General features: G+C 37.3%; 1 protein-coding gene across 3 annotated transcripts in view; it reads left to right on the forward strand.

Moving 5' to 3' along the window:
* The first annotated feature begins 466 nt into the window (after nucleotides 1–466).
* The window catches only part of aqr (aquarius intron-binding spliceosomal factor), a 41,862-nt gene continuing 21,264 nt past the window's right edge, over nucleotides 467–21,064 (forward strand). For 2 of the 3 annotated variants that reach the window (XM_060879427.1, XM_060879426.1), the window contains exons 1-23: nucleotides 467–617; nucleotides 816–891; nucleotides 3,601–3,657; nucleotides 3,995–4,035; nucleotides 4,156–4,191; nucleotides 4,298–4,418; nucleotides 5,611–5,751; nucleotides 5,951–6,019; nucleotides 6,293–6,393; nucleotides 6,492–6,574; nucleotides 10,513–10,577; nucleotides 12,149–12,265; nucleotides 12,434–12,547; nucleotides 13,278–13,381; nucleotides 14,976–15,078; nucleotides 17,165–17,285; nucleotides 17,379–17,520; nucleotides 17,599–17,777; nucleotides 18,883–19,050; nucleotides 19,826–19,995; nucleotides 20,289–20,530; nucleotides 20,677–20,820; nucleotides 20,918–20,987. In XM_060879427.1, the coding sequence (XP_060735410.1) occupies nucleotides 817–891; nucleotides 3,601–3,657; nucleotides 3,995–4,035; nucleotides 4,156–4,191; nucleotides 4,298–4,418; nucleotides 5,611–5,751; nucleotides 5,951–6,019; nucleotides 6,293–6,393; nucleotides 6,492–6,574; nucleotides 10,513–10,577; nucleotides 12,149–12,265; nucleotides 12,434–12,547; nucleotides 13,278–13,381; nucleotides 14,976–15,078; nucleotides 17,165–17,285; nucleotides 17,379–17,520; nucleotides 17,599–17,777; nucleotides 18,883–19,050; nucleotides 19,826–19,995; nucleotides 20,289–20,530; nucleotides 20,677–20,820; nucleotides 20,918–20,987 (2,463 nt within the window). In that variant the 5' untranslated portion in view covers nucleotides 467–617; nucleotide 816. The remainder of the gene's footprint in view (nucleotides 618–815; nucleotides 892–3,600; nucleotides 3,658–3,994; nucleotides 4,036–4,155; nucleotides 4,192–4,297; nucleotides 4,419–5,610; nucleotides 5,752–5,950; nucleotides 6,020–6,292; nucleotides 6,394–6,491; nucleotides 6,575–10,512; nucleotides 10,578–12,148; nucleotides 12,266–12,433; nucleotides 12,548–13,277; nucleotides 13,382–14,975; nucleotides 15,079–17,164; nucleotides 17,286–17,378; nucleotides 17,521–17,598; nucleotides 17,778–18,882; nucleotides 19,051–19,825; nucleotides 19,996–20,288; nucleotides 20,531–20,676; nucleotides 20,821–20,917; nucleotides 20,988–21,064) is intronic. The other variant, XM_060879428.1, reaches the window with a different exon arrangement.

Genomic DNA, 21,064 nt, shown 5'->3' on the forward strand with positions numbered 1-21,064 from the left:
TAGATCATGTCAGAACATTTCCACCTTCAAAGGGAAATTACATGTATAAATGGAGTTTAAAAATGGTTGAATGAGTGTGCACATCGTTTCATAATGATAGTCAGTGAATGAATCAATGAATGTGACAGACAGACAGACAGACAGACAGATAGTTCTTGGTTGTCAGGTCTACATTTCATGCTACGATGAGGACCAAGTGGTTTGAGATGCTAGTGTTATTTTGTTTCCATTATGTACTTGACCAGCCGATGGCGTTAGTGTGCTGTAATGGTTTATGAATAGTGCAAAGCGTAAGGAAGAAGTACAAATTAACGCTGTTCTCCCCCATTTTTTCAGGGTATATAATTTTTCCAATAAATGTACAATTTACAAAAACCTTCATATTATATTCATTATTATTATTCTATTTATTATTACTCTATATCGCTGTATTAGGGGACTTTTATTTTGACGACATACACTAACGTACAGCAGGAAGTCTCACTGCAGTTGTTTGCTCACGCGTTAGCACAAGAGCTAACAACGTATTAATGACGTCCTGGTAAAACAAGTATTTGGCAACTAAAAGTTTTACAAAATTATATTTTACATTAACGGACAAAATTTCAGGCTTGAAGGTAATTTACTAACATCTATTACAGCTATTAACTTGGAGAAACTAAGATACAGCATCCGCTTTATTCCATTCAAATACTGTTAGCTAACGATAGCCAAGTGAGTCAGTTTACTAGTTTTGCATTGAGCTTATATGTGTGTTTTTTTTTTGTAAGTGTATAGTGTTGTGGCTGGTAAATTAACTAAATGTATGTCTTTAGGATGGAGAAGGACGCGCGGGTGAAGAAGACGGCGGCACCATCAGTGGATCAGATTAACGCCGAATATGTTACACAGGTGACGGTTTAATTCTCCATCGATGATATTTCAAATCTGATTGGGTAAATTAAACCACGTGACACAAAAGCTCGGTTCGGTATCGATTCGGTTTAATACGAATCATTAGACCAAGTGACACAAAAGCTTGTGCAATATTAATCAATAATAATACATTCGTTTAAGATTTATACTAATATGCATAAACTGCATAATGAAACAAAAAGCTCAATAAATAAACCATACATTGAATACACTGTATATCATAAATAGAATACATATATATATATTGAATATTAATCAGTTATATAATATTTTGCTGGTCCTCCCTTGTTCAGAATCAGGTTTATTGGCCAAGTGTGTTGATGTTGACACACACAAGGAATTTGGTTCCAGCTGTTTGTGACTCTCAAAAGTACAGACATAAATAACACTATACTATACAAGACATAATAATACAGACTATACAAGACAATGCAGATGTGATACAATAGACAGTATGAGTATTAAATATGAATACAGAATATATAAACGATCAGTTGTGTACATAAAGTGTGAGAAGTGCATGGTAGTGCATTTACATTTACATTTACAGCATTTGGCAGACGCCCTTATCCAGAGCGACGTACATAAGTGCTTAAATCTCTAACATTGAATACATTAATGCTGGCTCACTAAGTTACATACTTAAGATACCATGAGTTTAAAACATTTGTTCAAAGTTACAATGAAAGTGTCAAAGGTGTGTTTTTTTTTTTTTTTTTTTTTTTTTTTTTTTTTAAATGCAAAAGATAATGAAAGAAGTGCTAGTTGAAGTGTTTCCTGAATAAGTAGGTCTTCAACCGCCGCTTGAAAATAGCCAGTGACTCAGCTGTCCGGACCTCTAGTGCAAATAACAATATTGTTCAATATTATGCTTTTTGTACAATATACAGCAGCAGTAGTGTGGTTTCTGGTTCTTGTATGGTACAAGTCCTGGGGAGTGGGCAGGAGGGCACCAATTATTTGTCTGCTTTTTTTAATGTGTGTTGCACAGCGTCTGTTTCTGTCCTGTTTTGTTGCTGCACCAAACCAGATGGTGATGGATGTATGTGCACAGGACAGATTCAATGACTGCAGTGTAGACCAGCATGAACAGCTCCTGTGGCAGACCATACATACTCTTCTATTGACATAGAAAGTACATCTTCTGCTGAGCCTTTTTGATGATGGAGTTTATGTTGCACTCTTATTTCAGGTCTTGGGAAATGGTAGTCAGTGAGCTTTGAGCCTCTGTGTAGTGTGTAATGTTTTCCCATAATGTATATATATATAGTGTATATATATATGTGTGTGTGTGTGTAATATATATATATATATATATATATATAATATATATATGTATATGTATATATGTATATGTGTATATATATGTATATAATTAAATGTCACACATATATCTCAGTGGAAAAGGCATATACTCTAGTATTAAACCACTGTTGGCAGTATATATTTGCTTGGTGAACTGTTTCACACACTGATACATCCATACCATGCCAGTACAATGCCAGTCTGTCGGCATCAGTGCTGAATGACACTTCGTTTTTACAAGTTGACTGGCGATTAAAACATGTATTTAAACTTATAATCTTATATACTTATAATCTTTATAATTAAACTTATAATCATTACACCAAACCTCATTTCACTAAACAGCCACAAATCTGCTAAAAAATTGTATTTCAAGCTTCAGTGCTTTTCCTAGGCTTCACTCTTAATGACTGAAGTAAATACGCTGTGTCTGTGCAGTAAATGTACGGAAACTTTGTACCGTACTACCCTAATTAAGGAAAGGGCCATTCTTAAGGTGTAGACTCTTGTAGACAACCTGGTGGCTCAGCTGAGGGGCCACACAGCATGGAATCTCATGTCCATGTCTAGAAGGGCCGCGTGTAGCTCCTCCGAAAGGGGGATGACATGTCTAGTGTCTGTGAGCCGAGTGAGATCAGAACATGAAGTGCAACCTGCTGCACAGAACACACTCTGTTGCACAACACAGATCCTTCAATATACCATACTGCAACAATTTAATTTAGCTTTAAAGACAACAGAAATAACTTGCACTTGGGTAGGATTAAAATAAAAAATCCATACTATATACAAAGTGATATAAAAGGAGTAACGTTCCAATGATAATGTGAAGAAGGGAAAGCCTTGTTTATCTCCCTAGTGGTCCAGACGCAGGATCCCAGGCAGAGAACCAACCCAGCCACTCTCAGTGCCAGTCCCAAGCCCAGATAAAATGAGAGGGTTGTGTCCGGAAGGGCATCTTTCATAAAACTTGTGTCAAAAGCAGATGTGCTTATCAGATCATCCACTGAAGTGCTGGTGAACATCGAATAGGCAAAAGACAATAACAACTAAGCATAATCGTATTTGTGCAGTTGGCTAACAAAGTACATTTCTCATTGGCAGTTTAATATGAATCATTGATAATGTGAAAGCTGTCATGCAGATCGGTAAGCCAACAGACCGACTAAGAGCATATTCTGTCTAAGACCCTAATTGTATACGTTTTTATTTTCCTCTGCACTGAAGAGAAAACATGTAAGTGCTGTTCATTACATGTCCTCTGTAAGCAGTGTTTGTTGATGTAACGACAACATATTTTCTCTATCATCCCTTTTGTATTAGGCTGTTGATTAACATATTCAGTTTGTTTCTTCTTTCTGTTCTTTTCTCTTTTTTTAGCTCTCAAATAAATTTTGGGCTCCCCACGCAAAGAATAAACTACCGTTTGATTCTAAGGTAAGCAACGCATGACTTGTCAAAGAAAGCTAACATCATGTGACTCATTACGGTTTATTGTGCTTCACTTCCTGATAAACAGTGTAAACATCAGACATCTATACATACAAACTGTCATTCTAGTGCTGAATCAACATCACTGTATATATTGTAAGAATTGCTGCACTTTCTAAATGATGGAGCAGTTTGTGTATGAATCTTTCATTTTCTGTGCTTTATGACCTGCTGTTTGTGTGTACACATCTTAAATTCATCATGTTTAACAGTATTTAAACAGTAGTTTAACAGTAGGGCAAAGTGAAATAATCGCCTTTTAATATTATTATCTTTTCTTCAGGTCGTTGAAGACGTCTATCAAAATGAGATTCTCAAGTCAAAGTAAGTCTGCAACGATGAATTCGCATTGAATATTAATGATTTTTTATTTAAACAAACCTTCTTTTCTGTCGTTTCTGTCTTAGAACTTAATTAAAAGCATGTCTTTCATTTTTCCTTCAGATTTGCAATCAGAAAAATCATGTTGCTGGAATTTAGGTAGGATTGACATTCGCCATGTCTTTGTCGCTTCACACTGCGTCCCTGACTTTGTTTAATGAGCTCATATTTTATTCATGTCTTTGGTTATTTGTTTGTCTTCCAGCCAGTACCTTGAGAATTACTTGTGGATAAACTACAGCCCAGAGGTGTCCAGTAATAGCTATCTGATGTCCATCTGCTGTATAGTTAATGAGAAGTTCAGAGAAAATGTTCCTGCTTGGGAGGTGAGTGCCAGATACTGGGCTTTAGAATAGGATGGTCGTGTTTTTTTTTTTGTTTTTTTTTACATTGTTTTATCTGTTGTCTTGCATATCAAGTTAAATAGTCTGATTCTGGAGGTACAAATGATGTATTTGATTAACAGTATGTTTGAAATTATTTATGAATGTGTTTATTAGTGATGACATGCAAACTATGTGGTTCAGTAGAAGGTGTTGGCCCGACTAGATTCAACTATATTCCTTTTTTTAAATTCATATTTCATATTTAATTGCTGAAATGCTTGTGGGTGATACTCAATCACCCACAATCTAAACCCACCAATTCAATTCAAATGTATTTTTAGTTATGTATTTTTATTATTTATAATTATTACAATTGACATTGTCTCAAAGCAGCTTTACAGAACATACACATAGAACAAAAGGTTATTATAAAGAATAATATAATTTAATACAAAATGAGTGGTGCTGCTGTTACCATGGAAACTGGAATAACAGCACGTGTCGGTATGCCCTTCTTTCCTTCTCTCGTCTACATTGTGTTAGTTTAGAGGGATGAGAAGCGTGTGCAGAGGGAAATCATTTCAGATTAGTCATGTAGTGCAGTGGATCTGAGAGAGCGAGATGTTTTATAGGGCTGGAGTTTTAGCTGGTTAGTGGAGGCTGGTTAGCTCATTTGTGAACTAACTAATGATGCAGCAGTGTAGCTCATCTTGTTTAATCCAGTCACACAGGACCATGTAATGTTCTGCATTATACCAAACAGCATTTTGGCTACGTTTGTCTTTTAAATCAAATATTCAGCCAAATTCTGTTGTGATAAAAGTTTATACAATAACAAGTCTTTAATGAAAGAGAGAGAATAAAATGAGTGATACAATATAAAGCATGGTGGTGGTAGTACATAAAAGTATAAATGCTCTAATTTTCAAAACCCAAAAAACACATCCATCAACACCAGTTTGGGAGGAATCATGATTCACTGATAAAGTTTATTTTATGGGATCATTGGTTCATTTCAGTTATGTACAGCCTTGTTGTCTTTCCTTTATAACAATTATTGTAAAGCCACCATTGGCAACATCAGCTGGTTGGTCATGTTCAATTCTTCAGACTCTCAATTTTTAGATGTTTGTTACTAGTCTATGAAGAGAATAAATATGAGCCGTCACATATTTCATCTGTCTATTTTCAGGTTTTTAAAAAAGAGCCCACTCACTTCCCCTACTTTTTCAAGTGTGTAATGGAGGCCTGTCTAACTGGAGAAGAGCTCGGACTGTCGCTACGGGAACAAACGGTTCTGCTGATCTTCCTTGATCACTGCTTCAACAGTCTGGTTTGTATCAGTACCTTTAAAACGGCGTTATTTTCGATATGTCCACTAGATGGCAGTGTTGCGCTGTAAGAGAATAGTGACTATCAGGCTGTTGTAATTTGTAATAAAGAATTTGAGAGCTTTAATGATCCTATCAGCTTAAAACATTTGGAATATTTCTGTTTTTGTCCAATCCTGATGGGTGTATTTCTTGTTTCAGGAGGTAGATATAATCCGAGAACAGGTGCAGCAGCTCATTTCTCTGCCCATGTGGATGTGCCTCCTGCCGGTGAGCAACAGCACACTCATGATCCTGATAGAAATAGCAGTGTGTTAAACATTCACCGCCCTCTAGTCTATGCATTTATAACAGATGTGAACATTATCTACTGTAAACAAACAGCTCTTTTATATATGTGCACACACAGTATTGTCAAATAGATATTATTTTTATAAAAACCCATTATGCACTCTGGTGATCATTGTAACCTATTTGTAGTGCTTTTGTTTTTCATTCTGACAACATCTTTGATCATTTGAACCTAAAAATAACATTTTACAGTCACGACTCCAACACGAAATGAAAAAAGTCCCCAAACTGCAGAAGTTCTGGAATCTCATAAAGAAGAACTATGAGAAAATGGATGCGAAGGATGCCGAACAGTACGAAGCTTCTTTTATTGTCTTAGACTTATCTTAATTAAAGTCTACCAATAAGGGCATGTAAAGTTCTAGTAAAATCACACAACTTTCTTCGGCAGAGCCAAAAGGGAACGTACCTTTCTCTCTACACTCATTAAGAAGTTTCTCAGAGTGCTGAATTCCATCCCATCATCAGGTACAGGTAAGTCTTTCCGATTCTGACACTACCGGCTTTTCCACAGCAAAGTCTTTATCAGACAGCAGGCAACCTGTGATGTGAAGTCAGGAGTAAACAAAGCAATTGTTCATTAATTAGTCTATAAGATAGAGTCTCCATTGTGCAGCCCAGTCCCATGATCTGGAAGCCCAGAAGCTTATTTGACTTGGCTGAAACAGTTATAGTTATTGTTTGGCAAGTGCATTAATACAAACTGCACAAGTACATCAGAAATGTTGGCTTTGTGCTGGACTTGCTCCTTTTCATCAGTGTTTCCACATACCTGCATCTTTGATTTGGAATCTGCCCTAATTAAGCCTGACTGGTGTGTGTGTGTGTGTTAGTGCTGCACGATTTATCATACCGCAATCGTGATATCAAGCCTGTGCGATTATATGACGCAAAATGCTGCGATTTTATGAAATAAATAAATAATAAATAAATGCATGCGTGGACATGACAACCCATTCTGAGTTTCAGTTTGGGCGGTGGCGCGTGTGGTCATGTCGTGACTTTTTCCGGTGTGCAGCGCAGAACGGGTGAAGATGGATGCCAAGCAGACGGACACTGAACTGTAGTGTTAATTTCGTCAGACAAGACGAGACGAAATATGTTCAACAACCTTTTTTTCATGACTAAAACGAGACGATGACAAGACTGCACCACTGTCCAAAAACGCTGACTAAGACTAAATTAAATAGTCTTATAGTTATTTAGTCAATAGTCTTATAGTCAATAGTCATTTACGTCTACAATTGTCTCTGCTTTTTCATCAGCTGTTACGCCTTTAAAATATTCAGAACGAGTTCGCGGCTTCGCGCTGTTGCTCAAGTTACAGGTCCGCGAAGCGGATCCCGCTTATTATATTGCTACCTATCAAATAAATCAATAATTTGTCACAAAACGATGATTTAAAAAGGAGTTTATTGATTTAAAAACAATTGTATTGCTTCCTCTAAAGAAAATAGTGCGCTCCATCTCTACTTTTAGAATCCTGTGTGTCCATGGCAACGCTGTTTTTCATGGCAACGGTGTGTTATAGTTCGCAGCGGTATGTTATCAAGAAATAAAATAGTGTGTGCGTAGAAAGAATTCGTCCACATGCCGCTCAAAAAATAAATAATTAAAATAAATAAAAATCCTGAGCGCAAGTCCACCCCTGGTCTAGGCTTTTTGTGTTAAATTATATTTCCTGTCGCTGCACAGGCTCTTTTATTGTGCATGACAGCTTATGTCCCGATGATCGGTCTTACAAGCAGATTTAAAAGCAGTATTAAAAAAACCGGTATTAAAAGCAGTATCACTAAAGTAAAAAATGTGATGTGCGGTCAAGTTCGAGTGTATGCACTGTTTAAACGAGTGTTCTCAACTTCTCACTGATACTTTTGTGATTCGCGGAGTTTTCACAAGTTTTATAGCCTTGATATTGTTTCTTATTCAAAAGTGTTGACAGAAAAAATTCAGCACCCCCAACCTGAAACCTCTTCCCTGTCACAATCACATTATAATCAAAATTAATAATTAGGCTTAAAAGCAAATGTATATGTAAAGGAATCAAGTTTAACAATTACATGTAATATTGCTCCAAATATCATCAATAATGGTGTGTGCACAATACCATGTATAACTTGCATTAAGTTGGTAATTGGTATGTGTGTGTATATATATATATATATATATATATATATATATATATATATATATATATATATATATATATATATATATATAATACACACATCTACAGTTTTGATCTTAGGCTTTTCATTAAGTTATTTATATCCATATTATATATATATATATATATATATATATATATATATATATATATATTTATTATTATTATTATTATTATATATTTATTTATTTCCACTATAACACATGTGTTCCTGATATTATCGCATTTAATGAGGCCTCGTATTTATTTTTACAGTAGATTCCAGATGTGGTCAAGCTACAATTTTTTGACTAAAACTAGACTAAAATTAAAAGACTTTTAGTCGACTAAAACTTGACTAAGATACCTTGAGTTTTCTTTTGACTAAAACTAGACTAAAATGACGGGACTTTTAGTCGACTAAAACCTGACTAACAAAAAAAGATATGTGAATGACTAAATATGACTAAAACTAACAAGGACATTTGGCACAAGACTAAGACTAAATTAAAAATAGGTGGCGAAATTAACACTACTGAACTGGTGGCCAGAAAAAATGCTACCTCTGTTATATGGCGATATTTTGGCTATAAGATATCCGACACTGAGCAGAGAGAGGTACTGTGCAGAATTTGTAAAAATAAAGTTGCTACATCACGTGGCAACACGACAAACTTATATCAGCACCTGAAACAGCACAGAGAAAAGTATGATGAATGCATGAAGGTAAAAGCCCAGATTAGTAAAGAAACTACTGAACAAAAAGAACAATCTGTAAGACAAAAAAAACAAACCACAATTACAGATGTGTTTGAGAGTGTTGCGCCATATGAAAGGTCTTCAGAGATATAGATAAATCACCAACTCTATAACGCACTGCTTGGCAGGAGACATGTTGCCCATATACACCGTTAGCAAGGGCGGATTTCAGAAAATGATCCGCACACTGGACAAGAGGTACCAGCTGCCCTCGCGGAACTATTTCTCTCAAGTTGCAATCCCTGAGCTTTATGCTACAGTATATGCTTGTTTTTTTGGCAAAGAACCTCTCAAGTGATAAGTAGAGCTTTTTAGAAAGAGGATTTGGAAGTAGCAGTTTGTTGCTTTGTTTTTGTTTTTGTAAATGACCAACAACAGTTTTAGTGGTTTGAACCACACATTTATATCCAAATTGCTTTTTGAAAGTTTATACAAAAATGTTACGTCCAGGTAAAATATCCCTGTTTGGACAGAATGTTCAAAATATCTTATTTTCATGAACATAGAAATTACTTTGTTCTATTTATTATATTTAGCTGTACTATTGAGACAATAAGAAGTTTGTTTGCAGTAATGCAAAGATGTTATTTTGTAAAAATATTTTAATTTGAAAACGTTTTGCATTTGTTTGTTGTTGTTGCTAGTTTGAGCTGAGAAATACAAATTTCAGCATTATCAGTAATCTGTGTGCATTTTCACTGAGAACCAAGCAAGTTGACTCATGATACCATTTGTTTATTATATCGCAATCACATATCGCAATCGAAATATTGACCTCAATAATCGCAATATGACATTTTCCCTAAATCGTGCAGCCCTAGTGTGTGTGTGTGTGTGTGTGTGTGTGGTGCAGCAGGTGGTGAGATTCAGACAGAGTAGTTGGTGAACTTTTCACACTGCCGCAAAACACAATTAAAACATTTGTTTTGCAAAAGCCAATAACGCACCATTTCTTTCCTTTTTTTTAAATTATTGTCGGTGTAACTACGAATAAGGCTTTAATATTCTAGACACAAAATCTGCTTGTCCTGTGCTGCTTTTCATTTATCCCTGAAATACATAACCAGTTTTAAACAGCTTATGTAGGGAAATTTTGTAAACTATTATGATGACCCATCATTTCTAACGGACTGTCTGGTTTCTACCTTGCGGCTCCTATGATTTTTTTTCATTCGTTTACAATGGAGCCTAAATCTTTCTCCCATCCTTTGACCATTCTGTGATGCAGGTGGTACAGCTGGTTCTCTCTGGCTACCTAATTCATGTTGACACCACAGGACAGACAGGGCGGTATGCGAGATGGAGACACACTGCTCTGTTCAGTGCATGCATATACATTCTTAATCCTTCCTGTCATTCGCTGTCTCTCTGCTCTTTATGGAGTTGCTGGCTGTGAGATACACTTGTCTCAACAATAACAAATACACTGTCTGTGTCTTCATGGCTCTCCCACCATCCACACTGTTATTTATACTCCCTGACTTCTTTTTTCCATTTCCTGTAATAGGCCCGATCTCCATGGAGAAGGTGCACTACTGCGAGAGATTTATCGAGCTCATGATTGACTTAGAGGTATGATGGTCGCTATGGTAACAGACTGCTGAAGATATAGAAGCTTTATTGATGCTATTGCTGTTGTTCAAAGAAAATAAATGTGATGTTACATGCATGATGAATGAAGTACACGAACTACAAATGAAATGGTAAGCGTGTTGAACAGGCCACCTGACCCAGATTCCCAGAACTGAGCATCTTATCTGTAGTTAAATAAATTAATACAATTAAAAATTAATTAATTAAATACAAATAAATAAATACTGGTAAAATATAACACAACATCTGGCGTAACACTTGTGCCAAGTCAAATATGCAGACCAGATGATTGAACAGCCGAAAGAACAACAACGTTGTAAAATATGCCATTACTTGTGGTGTATGATATTAAACTCGAATTAGTTCACATTCATCACAATACAGCAGAGTCTACGTAACAAGTTTATATTTTATCAGATTTCTAAACAGTCTAAACAGTACACACTTCACTGTTCGTCATCAGCCTATCACCTTGAATCAGGTGTGTTTTTGAGAGTACGATGTGTAGAGCTCTAATCCTCTAGGATTTGGGCCGGGATTGAAACCGAGCAAGGCAGAGCTTTAGTGATATCACAGATATTCACAATTCAAATCCTAAACAATGCACTAGAATAGTGAGACAAAATAAGGAAAAATAAATAGTAAGTTCCTCTGGGACCCAGCTGCATCAAGATATAACAGTGACCTGAGCTCATGCTTTAACACTAACAGAGCAAACACCACACTAACAAACAATTAAATACAGAAATGTACAGAATATTTACAGGATTTGGCAAACACCCCTATCGAGAGCAACTGGCCTTTATGTCATTTAAACAGGTTAGCATTTGACGGTTAGGGACCTTGAGCAAGAGCTCAGAGCTCACAAGCTTCCGATCAGTAGCCAAACACCTTAACCACTGAGCTACAGTTTCCCTAACAACAGAAGGTAGTGGTGTTGGGAAGCGATGCACTATACTTCATCTTTAAATTTACCACAAGGAACTTCAAGTGAGTTTCGTAAGGAACTAACCAATAACTTCAGAGATCCAAGACTCCTGATTTGCTTTTGTGCTGTATGCACTTTTCCACTGCAGTGTTTTGCAGTACCTGTAATTTTGTAACACGTGACAGCAAACATGGAGGAAGCTGAAGCTGTGCTGTTTCTTCTTGTTTTTAAATTGTTTAACGTTCATGTGTTTTGTTAACCAGCTGAATACCTATTGCACTGCATTTTGCTTTAAGCAGAACCTTTTTTGAATTTGTATAACAAAATATTTTGCCAGTTGTGCCAAACCTACATGGACAGAGAATAAGTTTTTAACACGCAAACTTTTTTTGTTTGTTTGTTTGTTTGTTTATTTATTTATTTAATTTGTTTATTTTTACACATTTTACTAAGTCTGACCTATCTAAGTGTGTATATTCATATGTACAACTAAATTGTAGCTGGTAATGCTTTTAACTCCATCATTGTTAGTTATTGTCTGGTGAGTCTATGGAAGTGCCAAGATGCATTAAAAGTTGTTTTTTTATGAGATGAGTTCCTAAATCTCCGTTATTTTCGGCAGGCTCTTCTCCCAACACGCCGCTGGTTCAACACTGTGCTGGACGACTCTCATCTGGTGGTCAGCTGCCACCTGTCTGGTCTCACACAGCAAGAGAAAGAAGGTCACCTTTTCTGCCAGGTGGAAACTTATAGCCTAAGTAGAGTTTGTGTGTACTTGCAGTACAATACACATATTTTAAATATTAGTCTGTTTTGTGGACGAGGCATTGATTATTAATGGCTCAGTTCCCTATAACTTTAAAAAGAACTGGTCAGCTGTGCTATAATTCTGTTTGCTTTCATGTAGCTGCTGGACATGTTGAAGTTCTACACCGGCTTTGAGATCAATGACCAAACCGGCAACGCTCTCACACAGAAAGAGATGACCACTCTTCACTACGACCGGATAACTTCACTGCAGGTAAATAACACGCTTATTTTCACTAAACCTCTACCAGACACACTTTTCTACATAATTTTTCAAAAACCACCTTCAAACACTGAATCATTTCAAATTAGCTTGGTGGCTTTTAAGTTTTACTTTTTACCAGAGGTGGGAGTAAGTCACACATGTGCAAGTCACAAGTAAGTCTTCAGTCATGAATGTCAAGTCGAGTCTTTTTTAATATTTGTCAAGCAAGTCTCAAGTCTCAAATTTGCGACTTAAGTCTGACTCGAGTCAAGTCGAGTCCCCCACCTCTGAGTCATTCAACTCAAATCCGAGTCAAATCGCAAGTCATGAATGTCAAGTCAAAGTCAAGTTGAGTCTTTTTTTAATATTTGTCAAGCAAGTCTCAAGTCTCAAAATTGCGACTTAAGTCTGATTCGAGTCAAGTCATATGAGTCGAGTCCCCATCTCTGCTTTTTACAGAGAGGAACTTTTTTTTTGTTTTTTTTTTTTACAAACAGATCCCTGCAGTGCTTTAATAGCTGGTTTAATGTTTCTTGTTTTAATTAGCTATATTAAAAAAGGTGGTTTGCATAACCTGGGCTTTGATAGTTTATTCTTCCTGTACCGGCTACAAACAAACATCAATCAGTGCTTTGCTCCCAGATTTTGGGGTTTTTTCAGTGTAGTTAATTAACGCTGGCTCATGCTGTTTTAGATACATATTATAAATGTTATATCAAGTTGCATGATTCTTTTACAGAGAGCTGCTTTCGCACACTTTCCTGAGCTGCAGGATTTTGCTCTCTCTAACGTAGCAGCTGTGGACACTCGGGACTCGCTCACCAAACATTTTGGTCACCTCAGGTAAGTAAAGAATTATCAAGAACACTCTCAGTATTTACTGTTAGTCAGTACAACAGTTTCCAATGCACCCTTACCACTTCAGTCAAATATCTCATTGTGGTTTAGTTAGAATGCTCTCCCTCAGTACATGGCTGCTTTGGGTCTAGCTTAACAGTCCGTTTTTAACAGTCCATGAGCTAAACAGCTGGATTCACATGTGTGAGCCTACGTTAGTGGTGCTAAGGAGAGAATTATTCCAAAGATAAATCTGTTTTAATCTGCCTCCAAAAAAAGTGTATAAACCCAGCAATGACACAATAGCTGTAAGAAAGCATTCATACTAGCTAGTTGCTAGTCGGAGCAGGTGTTGAGAACAACAGAGTGCAATGCACTGTCAATCCACCAAGGTTCATAGAAATGCTGTTTTTACTGTGTTTACTGGTTCAGGACAGGTGAGCTCATTTCTTTTATACTGTAATATTCTCGCCGATGGACTTGAGCAATACGTATAGAATCTCAGTGAGATTTTGTGCAGCTTTTACTTTCGTTTATTACATTTTGTAATTCCTTATAAAGAAAAGGGTCATGCAATGGATTCTATATATCCATGCTCTGAACATGCATCTCATAAAAATGCAAATTCTGCTGAAGCACACAGACTCATACACACAGCATACAAATCTCTTTTCTTTGTGACTTGCTGAGCTCTTGGGTGCCATTCAGTATGAAAAGTATTTGTCTGATGACTCATAGATGGCTGACTCTCAGAAGCTCAGTTGGATCAGGTGTTTTAAGAGACCATCATGCTCACAGAGTACCCAATCACCCTTAGCTTTTGTGTAAGTGTGGGTGTGTGTGTGTGTGTGTGAGGGTTCCTACTAAGACAGATTTGTAAAGCTTATAGAACTAACCCTGATTTCTTTATCATTTATAGGCAGTGTTTGCTGTTAGGTTTAATATTTTTATAAGATTACCCTAAAGGAAGAAACCGGTGGAAGTATACGCAACGTTGTTCACCCCCTAGCTTCGATTCCTGTATTGTATTTGATCACAGAGTTAAACAGCCACAGTGCATCGAGATTAACAACCGTTTATTGGCTTGCTAAGTGACAGGACTCGGGTCATTGAGCACAGGCTCATTGCAACTAGATGGGAAGCTGTGCCTCATTAATTTAATCGATTTGTGGGAGGCTGACAATAAACTCTTTAAACAGCTGCGTTTGTCAGACCATAATAACGCTGCCACACTGTAAAGCTTGCTGTCTCTTAACAGTGTGTGTAAATGCAGGTGACCGATCGAAAAAGAGGAATCAGAAGTTCTTCTCTATTTCCTTTGCCGAAAAAAGGCCTAGCTAATCTCAAACCATGTTATCTGTACTGTCCATTTTCTTCTCATTATTTAATATATAATTGTTGGGTTTTTTGGTCACATTTATTCATCATTTTCCCAGTTCAAATGTTATACCTGTTTTAACAAAAAAAAAATCTGGTTAAATTGAGGTTAATTCTCCATATTGACAAAGTTTCTCTTTTCATCTTGCACATGTCACAGTCCTTGTGGAAAGTTTACTCAGAATTGACTCAAGTTTATTTCCTTTTCTCTGATTTCCTGCAGTCCCAATACCCTTCACCGGGTGGCGTCATACCTGTGCCTTTTACCTGAGCTTCCAGAAGGAAAGGACACCTCCTATGACAAAGAGATGCTTTTAGAGCTATTGGTAGGTTTGAAATCATTTTATTTAATGTAGCTGTAATTCATTTAAGATCACAATTGATTGTATTTCAAAATAGACATAAATATTTGACCTCAATTTAACAAAGTCTGCATAATAGTGTGATAGTTTAGTTTTTTCGTGTTTTATTGTGCATGCTGAAATTAATTGATGACGTCGACTTTGAAATGCAGATTGGGCTCCTTTCTTTTTTGCCTCTTCATTTTTGAGATCCAATTAGAGTTTGATGTTCTTGGCTGAATTAACCACTAAGTGCTGTGTCTGGAGGGTGCCTGGAAATGACCGGATGTTTCTCTCAGGCCCTTTCTGATTGCCCCATAAATTTCCTCTCGAGCTCATCACACACTTGCATAAGAAGCTGTTTTCACTGCGGTCATCAGCACAGCACCTCTGTCCTGCTTTGGCCATAATTATGCTCTCCAGCTGTCCTCCAGAGGTTCAGGAGACACTTTTGTTAATTAACTCGCTCGCTGTATTGTTAGAGAAAATGTCCGTCCACTCATTTAAGTGGCCCTGGTTGCCCCCGGCAATACAAATCTCAAAGGCGAAGACTTCATTATGTGTTTATTGCAGGTCGTGCATGTGATAAAGTATATCATTAAGCTTCAAAAAGATCTTCCTACACATTATTCTCAGAGAAATTGATTTATTTTATTGTATATAACATGGAGGCACAGGCTGGAAAAATCAGTAATTGGTTGTTATGTGATGTTTGTTGCATGTTTCTTTTATTAGGTTGTCATTTAGAGCATTTTTACACTTTTCCTTTTTAGCACAGAGCACAGATGAGAAATGCAGATGCTTGATGCCTTACATGACACTCAGCAGACAGCTTCACACTTCCATATTTCTCACTTCTCTTCACACACTTTTTCATTTCCCAGGCTGGGTGGGGATGACATGTACACAGTGCACCTTTCTGTCTGAGACACAATGTACCATTCCTGAATTACCATAGAAATTAATGTCACCCAGGTGAATTTTTATTTCCGCATGTCACCAGACTGAGGAACAGGACGTTCATTGTTCTGCCATGCGTTTTCTTATAGGTCACATCTTGATGGTTTTTAGTTGTAGGTTAGACATCAATCTTAAACAGACACACACAAGCCTTACACTCTGTATTAATGTCTGTCTCGGGTGATCGGATGACAAGATAATGACACTAAATACAGGTGCAGAAGGAGTCAAATGCATCTTGTGATGTCATTACTCGCACCTCATGCATGTTTATAATGAACGCCATTGTGTCACTAACATCAAGAGTACCAGTGACCAGTGTTGTCAGGCTCACAAGTATTCCACAGAGACAAGCTACTATTGTGGTGTCCAGCTTCACTGCTGTGTGTATTAAAGCAGGCATGTTGGACGTGCAAAGTCTTTCACGGCTTTAGTCATTAATGTTTAAATGTATGCTGATCAGTTTCTTCCTCTATTTCTTTTACTCGCTTTTCTTTATTCTTTATTATGACCATATAAGTAATAATGGGGACCATTTCAAAACGTAAGAAATGACATGTTGTTCATTTTGGTTTAGAATGAGTTGTTTGGAAAGGGTAGAGTTTGGGTTTGGCAGATTGTTCACCTATTGGATGGCAGTGTTAAAGGAAATAGTATTATAGATTATGGTAGTGATGCTATTATAGCTATTGGTACATTACAATTTGTTGGAGCTTTGTGTTTGTTTTGGAGGCTGGTTTTGGTGCAATCGGGTAGCTTTTGGCAGAGTTTGCGTACCCCTGGGATAACAAGTGCTCAATGAAGATGTCTTTGAGACACGTGAACAGCCTTTTGCTGCTGTTCTCTTGTTATTGGATCACCTTTGAATGATCTTAATAGCAAGTCTGATCAGGGTCTGATATTATGGGATGTATTGTTCTGGGACAGCTGGCGTCTTTGCAGAAATGCCAGGCTCAGAGTGTACCTGATGTACCTGATGTAATGTGCGCTGACCTAATTCCTCACAGTTCTAAATTTCATTTGTCTGTATGTAGAGAGGATCAACACAGGATTTCTGAACTTAGGTCTTAAAAATTAACCCAATTTCTTTCTCTGTCTCTTGCATGCACAGGTGTCACGCCATGAGCGGAGAATCTCACAGATTGAGCAACTTAACCAGATGCCTCTTTATCCAACCGAGAAGATTATCTGGGATGAGAACATTGTCCCCACCGAGTACTACTCTGGCGAAGGTTTACATCTTTTTGCGCTGTGAACCATGTATATCAAACACAATGAAATGTGAAACAAGAAGAATTTCTAAATGTCCTGTGATTGTTGTACAGGTTGCTTAGCTCTGCCAAAGCTTAATCTGCAGTTCTTGACTCTTCACGATTATCTGCTGAGAAACTTCAACCTCTTCCGTCTGGAGTCTACCTACGAGATCAGACAGGACATAGAAGACATTGTGTTGCGAATGAAGCCATGGTAATTAATTAACAACATTTTCATACCCGTTACACAGTCCTTGGAGTGTTCACTAAGACTGCTTCATATCTGCTGTAGGCAGTCAGAATATGGTGGAGTGGTGTTTGGTGGCTGGGCCAGAATGGCACAGACTATTGTGTCCTTCTCCATCGTTGAAGTGGCAAAGCCTAACATTGGAGAGAACTGGCCTGCTCGAGTCCGTGCTGATGTCACTCTGAACCTCAATGTGCAAAACCACATCAAATCTGAGTGGGAAGGTTTGTTTTCTTCATACGTACATTTCCCTTCATCTTAATAATCCATTAAATCTACTTTTTAAACAGATGTAATGGGTTATTTATGGAAATACCAATCAGAAAAGGCTTATGTTATTGTTTATTTAGATCTTTTTTGACATTACATTCATGTTCATAACATAATACAGATATGCAAATGACAGGAACACGTACAAGCTGAAAAACGGTTTCTTTTTTCCCTTATTGTTTAATTTTCACTTCTTTAAGGGATCTTGCAATCCTCCTTGGAATCTTGGAAGTAGTCAGTGAGACAACAACATTATGGAACAATGCTCAATGTCATATCTTCTATCATAAACAAATGGAATATTTTTCTTAGTAGCATTAGACAAAATTACAAGTCGGCATTAGACACATTATGCCCCCTTACTGCATGTGTGTTTGAGTCTCAGTGGTTACTGAGATTTTATCATTACAGAATGATAAAGGGAAGGAACTTTTCTCCAAAACATATCCACGAATCACTTGTTAACATGGACATAAATGCAAGTGATCTTAGTACTTAGGGTTTTGGTGAACTAGTATTTCAGTATTTATCTAATTCATTGTGATTTTAGTTATTTAGTTAGCATATTTGACCAAAGTTAGCTAGTTGTTATGCCCTGACAGGACTCACAAGCTTTTCCTTGCTATAATAATGCTGACATGAAATGTTTATACTCCAAATCTTGACATGAACCTTTATTAGGATTTTTAAAAGTTTTTTCAGAATGTGCATATGAAATGAATTAATCCAGATTAATGCCCAAGCTTTTCACTTAGTTTTCATCACAGATCTTGGTCACAGATGAGATTCCTGTCTGTTTTTCATTTGTTTATGATGTTTTTGTCATAGTTTGTCATGCTTTACTTATGACGCAGTGTGTTAAATCAGTCATAGAGTGATTCTCCAGCGCTTTTATTGTCTTTTTACGAATCTGTTCTCCCTTTCCCTTTGTGTAAGAGGTAAGATTTGAGTGTGATCGTGAACTTGGATAATTACAGGCTTCATGTATACAAGGTCAGTGTGTGCTGACAGAGCCGTTTCTTCTCCATGTTCTTTTCTTCCTTGCACTCTTCTCTTCAGGTTTGCGTAAGCATGATGTTTGTTTTCTCATCACCGTGCGTCCCACCCTACCCTACGGCACACGCTTTGATCGGCGCCAGCCCTTTAGGGAGCAGACAGGCCTAGTGTATGTGAGGGGCTGTGAGGTGCAAGGCATGCTGGATGATAAAGGCCGGGTCATTGAGGAAGGTAAGTTTAATCTCTCCTCTGCTGTGATTTGGTATTATTTTTATCAGCCAAAGTCACTCTTACAACCCCATGTTGGCAGCAATACAGAGGTGAAAATGCATCAGAGGGGACATGAAAGATGGCAATGCAGCTCTATGCAATGAAATTTCTCTGAAGATATATGCATAAAATAATAGATACTGCTTACGGCTGCATCTTTCTTTTTATGTAAACACTATTGGTTTTATGTACTGTATTTGAATTTCATTTGTTTGGGGTATACTATACTATATTATATGGCCAAAAGTATTTAGACACCTGACTATCACACCCATGTGCCTGCCTTAACCCGGATTGTTGCACCAAATTCGGAAGTACACAATTGTCTACTATGTCTTTGTATGCTATAAATTTAGGTTTCCCCTAAAGTGGATTTAAGGCTGAAATTATGACAGTGCTCCACTGCACAAAACAATGTCTAAACAAAAACATGATTTATGGTTTATGTGGAAGAACTTGTGTGTTCTGCACGTAGTCAACCCCACTGAACACAGCGACTTCACTACAGACGTTCTCACCTTACTGCAGTGCCAAACCTGACTAATGCTCTTGTAGTTGAATTGCTTAAATCCCTATAGCCACCATCTAAAAATTTAATGGAAGACTTTTTTGCAAAAGGTTCAAGGTTCAAGTTATAGCCTCAAAGAGAGGACCAGCTTTGAAATGATATGTACTTATGATTACGATAGGGCCATATAATGCACATTCAGTAAATCTTCTCTGTGTTTGACTCAAGGTCCTGATCCAAAGCCCAAACTAAGGGGTGACTCAAGAACATTCCGAGTGTGGCTGGACCCGAATCAGTACCAACAGGATATGACCAACAGCATCCAGAATGGTGCTGAGGATCCCTACGAGACTTTCAACATCATAATGAGACGCAAGCCCAAGGAGAACAACTTCAAGGTTCGTCTCTCAGGTTTATTCCAGCCTCACTTTTCAATTCAGTAACCTGTTGATAAATGAAATAATTTTCAGAATCCTTTGTGAAATTAAATAACTTATTTTAAAAAAAAAAAAAAACAAAAAAACATTTTTTGGATTGTTAAATGATAAATACATAAAAATTCCATAGTCAGCATTTCAATTTATATTAATTGCTTTTATATTTCCCTTTTGTATCCACTGTACTTATAGCCAGTAAATGTCTCTTATTTAAGACATTTGACCATCACTGAATTTTATGTTCACCTTTGTAGGCTGTGCTAGAGACTATACGCCACCTGATGAACACTGAGTGCGTTGTCCCTGATTGGCTGCATGACATCATCTTGGGATATGGTGACCCTGGGAGTGCTCATTACTCCAAAATGCCCAATCAGATCTCGTCCCTGGACTTCAATGACACCTTCCTGTCTATTGATAATCTTAAGTCCTGTTTCCCTGGTTACACAGTGAAGGTCACAGAGGAAGACCCAGCCAAGCAGGTCCCACCATTCAGGTCAGGAACACATTCATCCTGCTACAATCTGACTGTTTCTACCCATTTATGTGCCTCTCAAAATGGAAATCATAATATTTTTGATCCCAGGTGCAATTTTGATTTCTGAATTTGAAATGAAAACTGTTCCTTTTGCTTATGTTCAGAATCAAGTTCCCTGTAAAGGACGTGAAGGGGAAGAAGCGTAAAGCAGACGAGGAAAGCGAGAAAACTGAAGAAGATAACACACTGATAGTGGAGCCCCATGTGATTCCAAACCGTGGCCCCTATCCTTACAACCAACCCAAAAGGTGAGAGAAGCGCAACTGAAAATAAAAATGATGTAAAGGAAATCACAAGCTTATATTGAAGACTGATTCCTGATACTTGCGCTGTGTATTTGGACAGGAACAACATCCCATTTACCCCAACACAGATTGAGGCTATTCGTGCAGGAATGCAGCCAGGCCTCACCATGGTAAGATCAAAATGTTACCTTTATTTTACTCTTTTCTGTCATTCTTTCTTCACATATGTCACTTCCACTGTCAAAAA

This window comes from Tachysurus vachellii, chromosome 10 (assembly GCF_030014155.1).
Source record: "Tachysurus vachellii isolate PV-2020 chromosome 10, HZAU_Pvac_v1, whole genome shotgun sequence".
NCBI classification, from domain to species: Eukaryota; Metazoa; Chordata; class Actinopteri; order Siluriformes; family Bagridae; genus Tachysurus; species Tachysurus vachellii.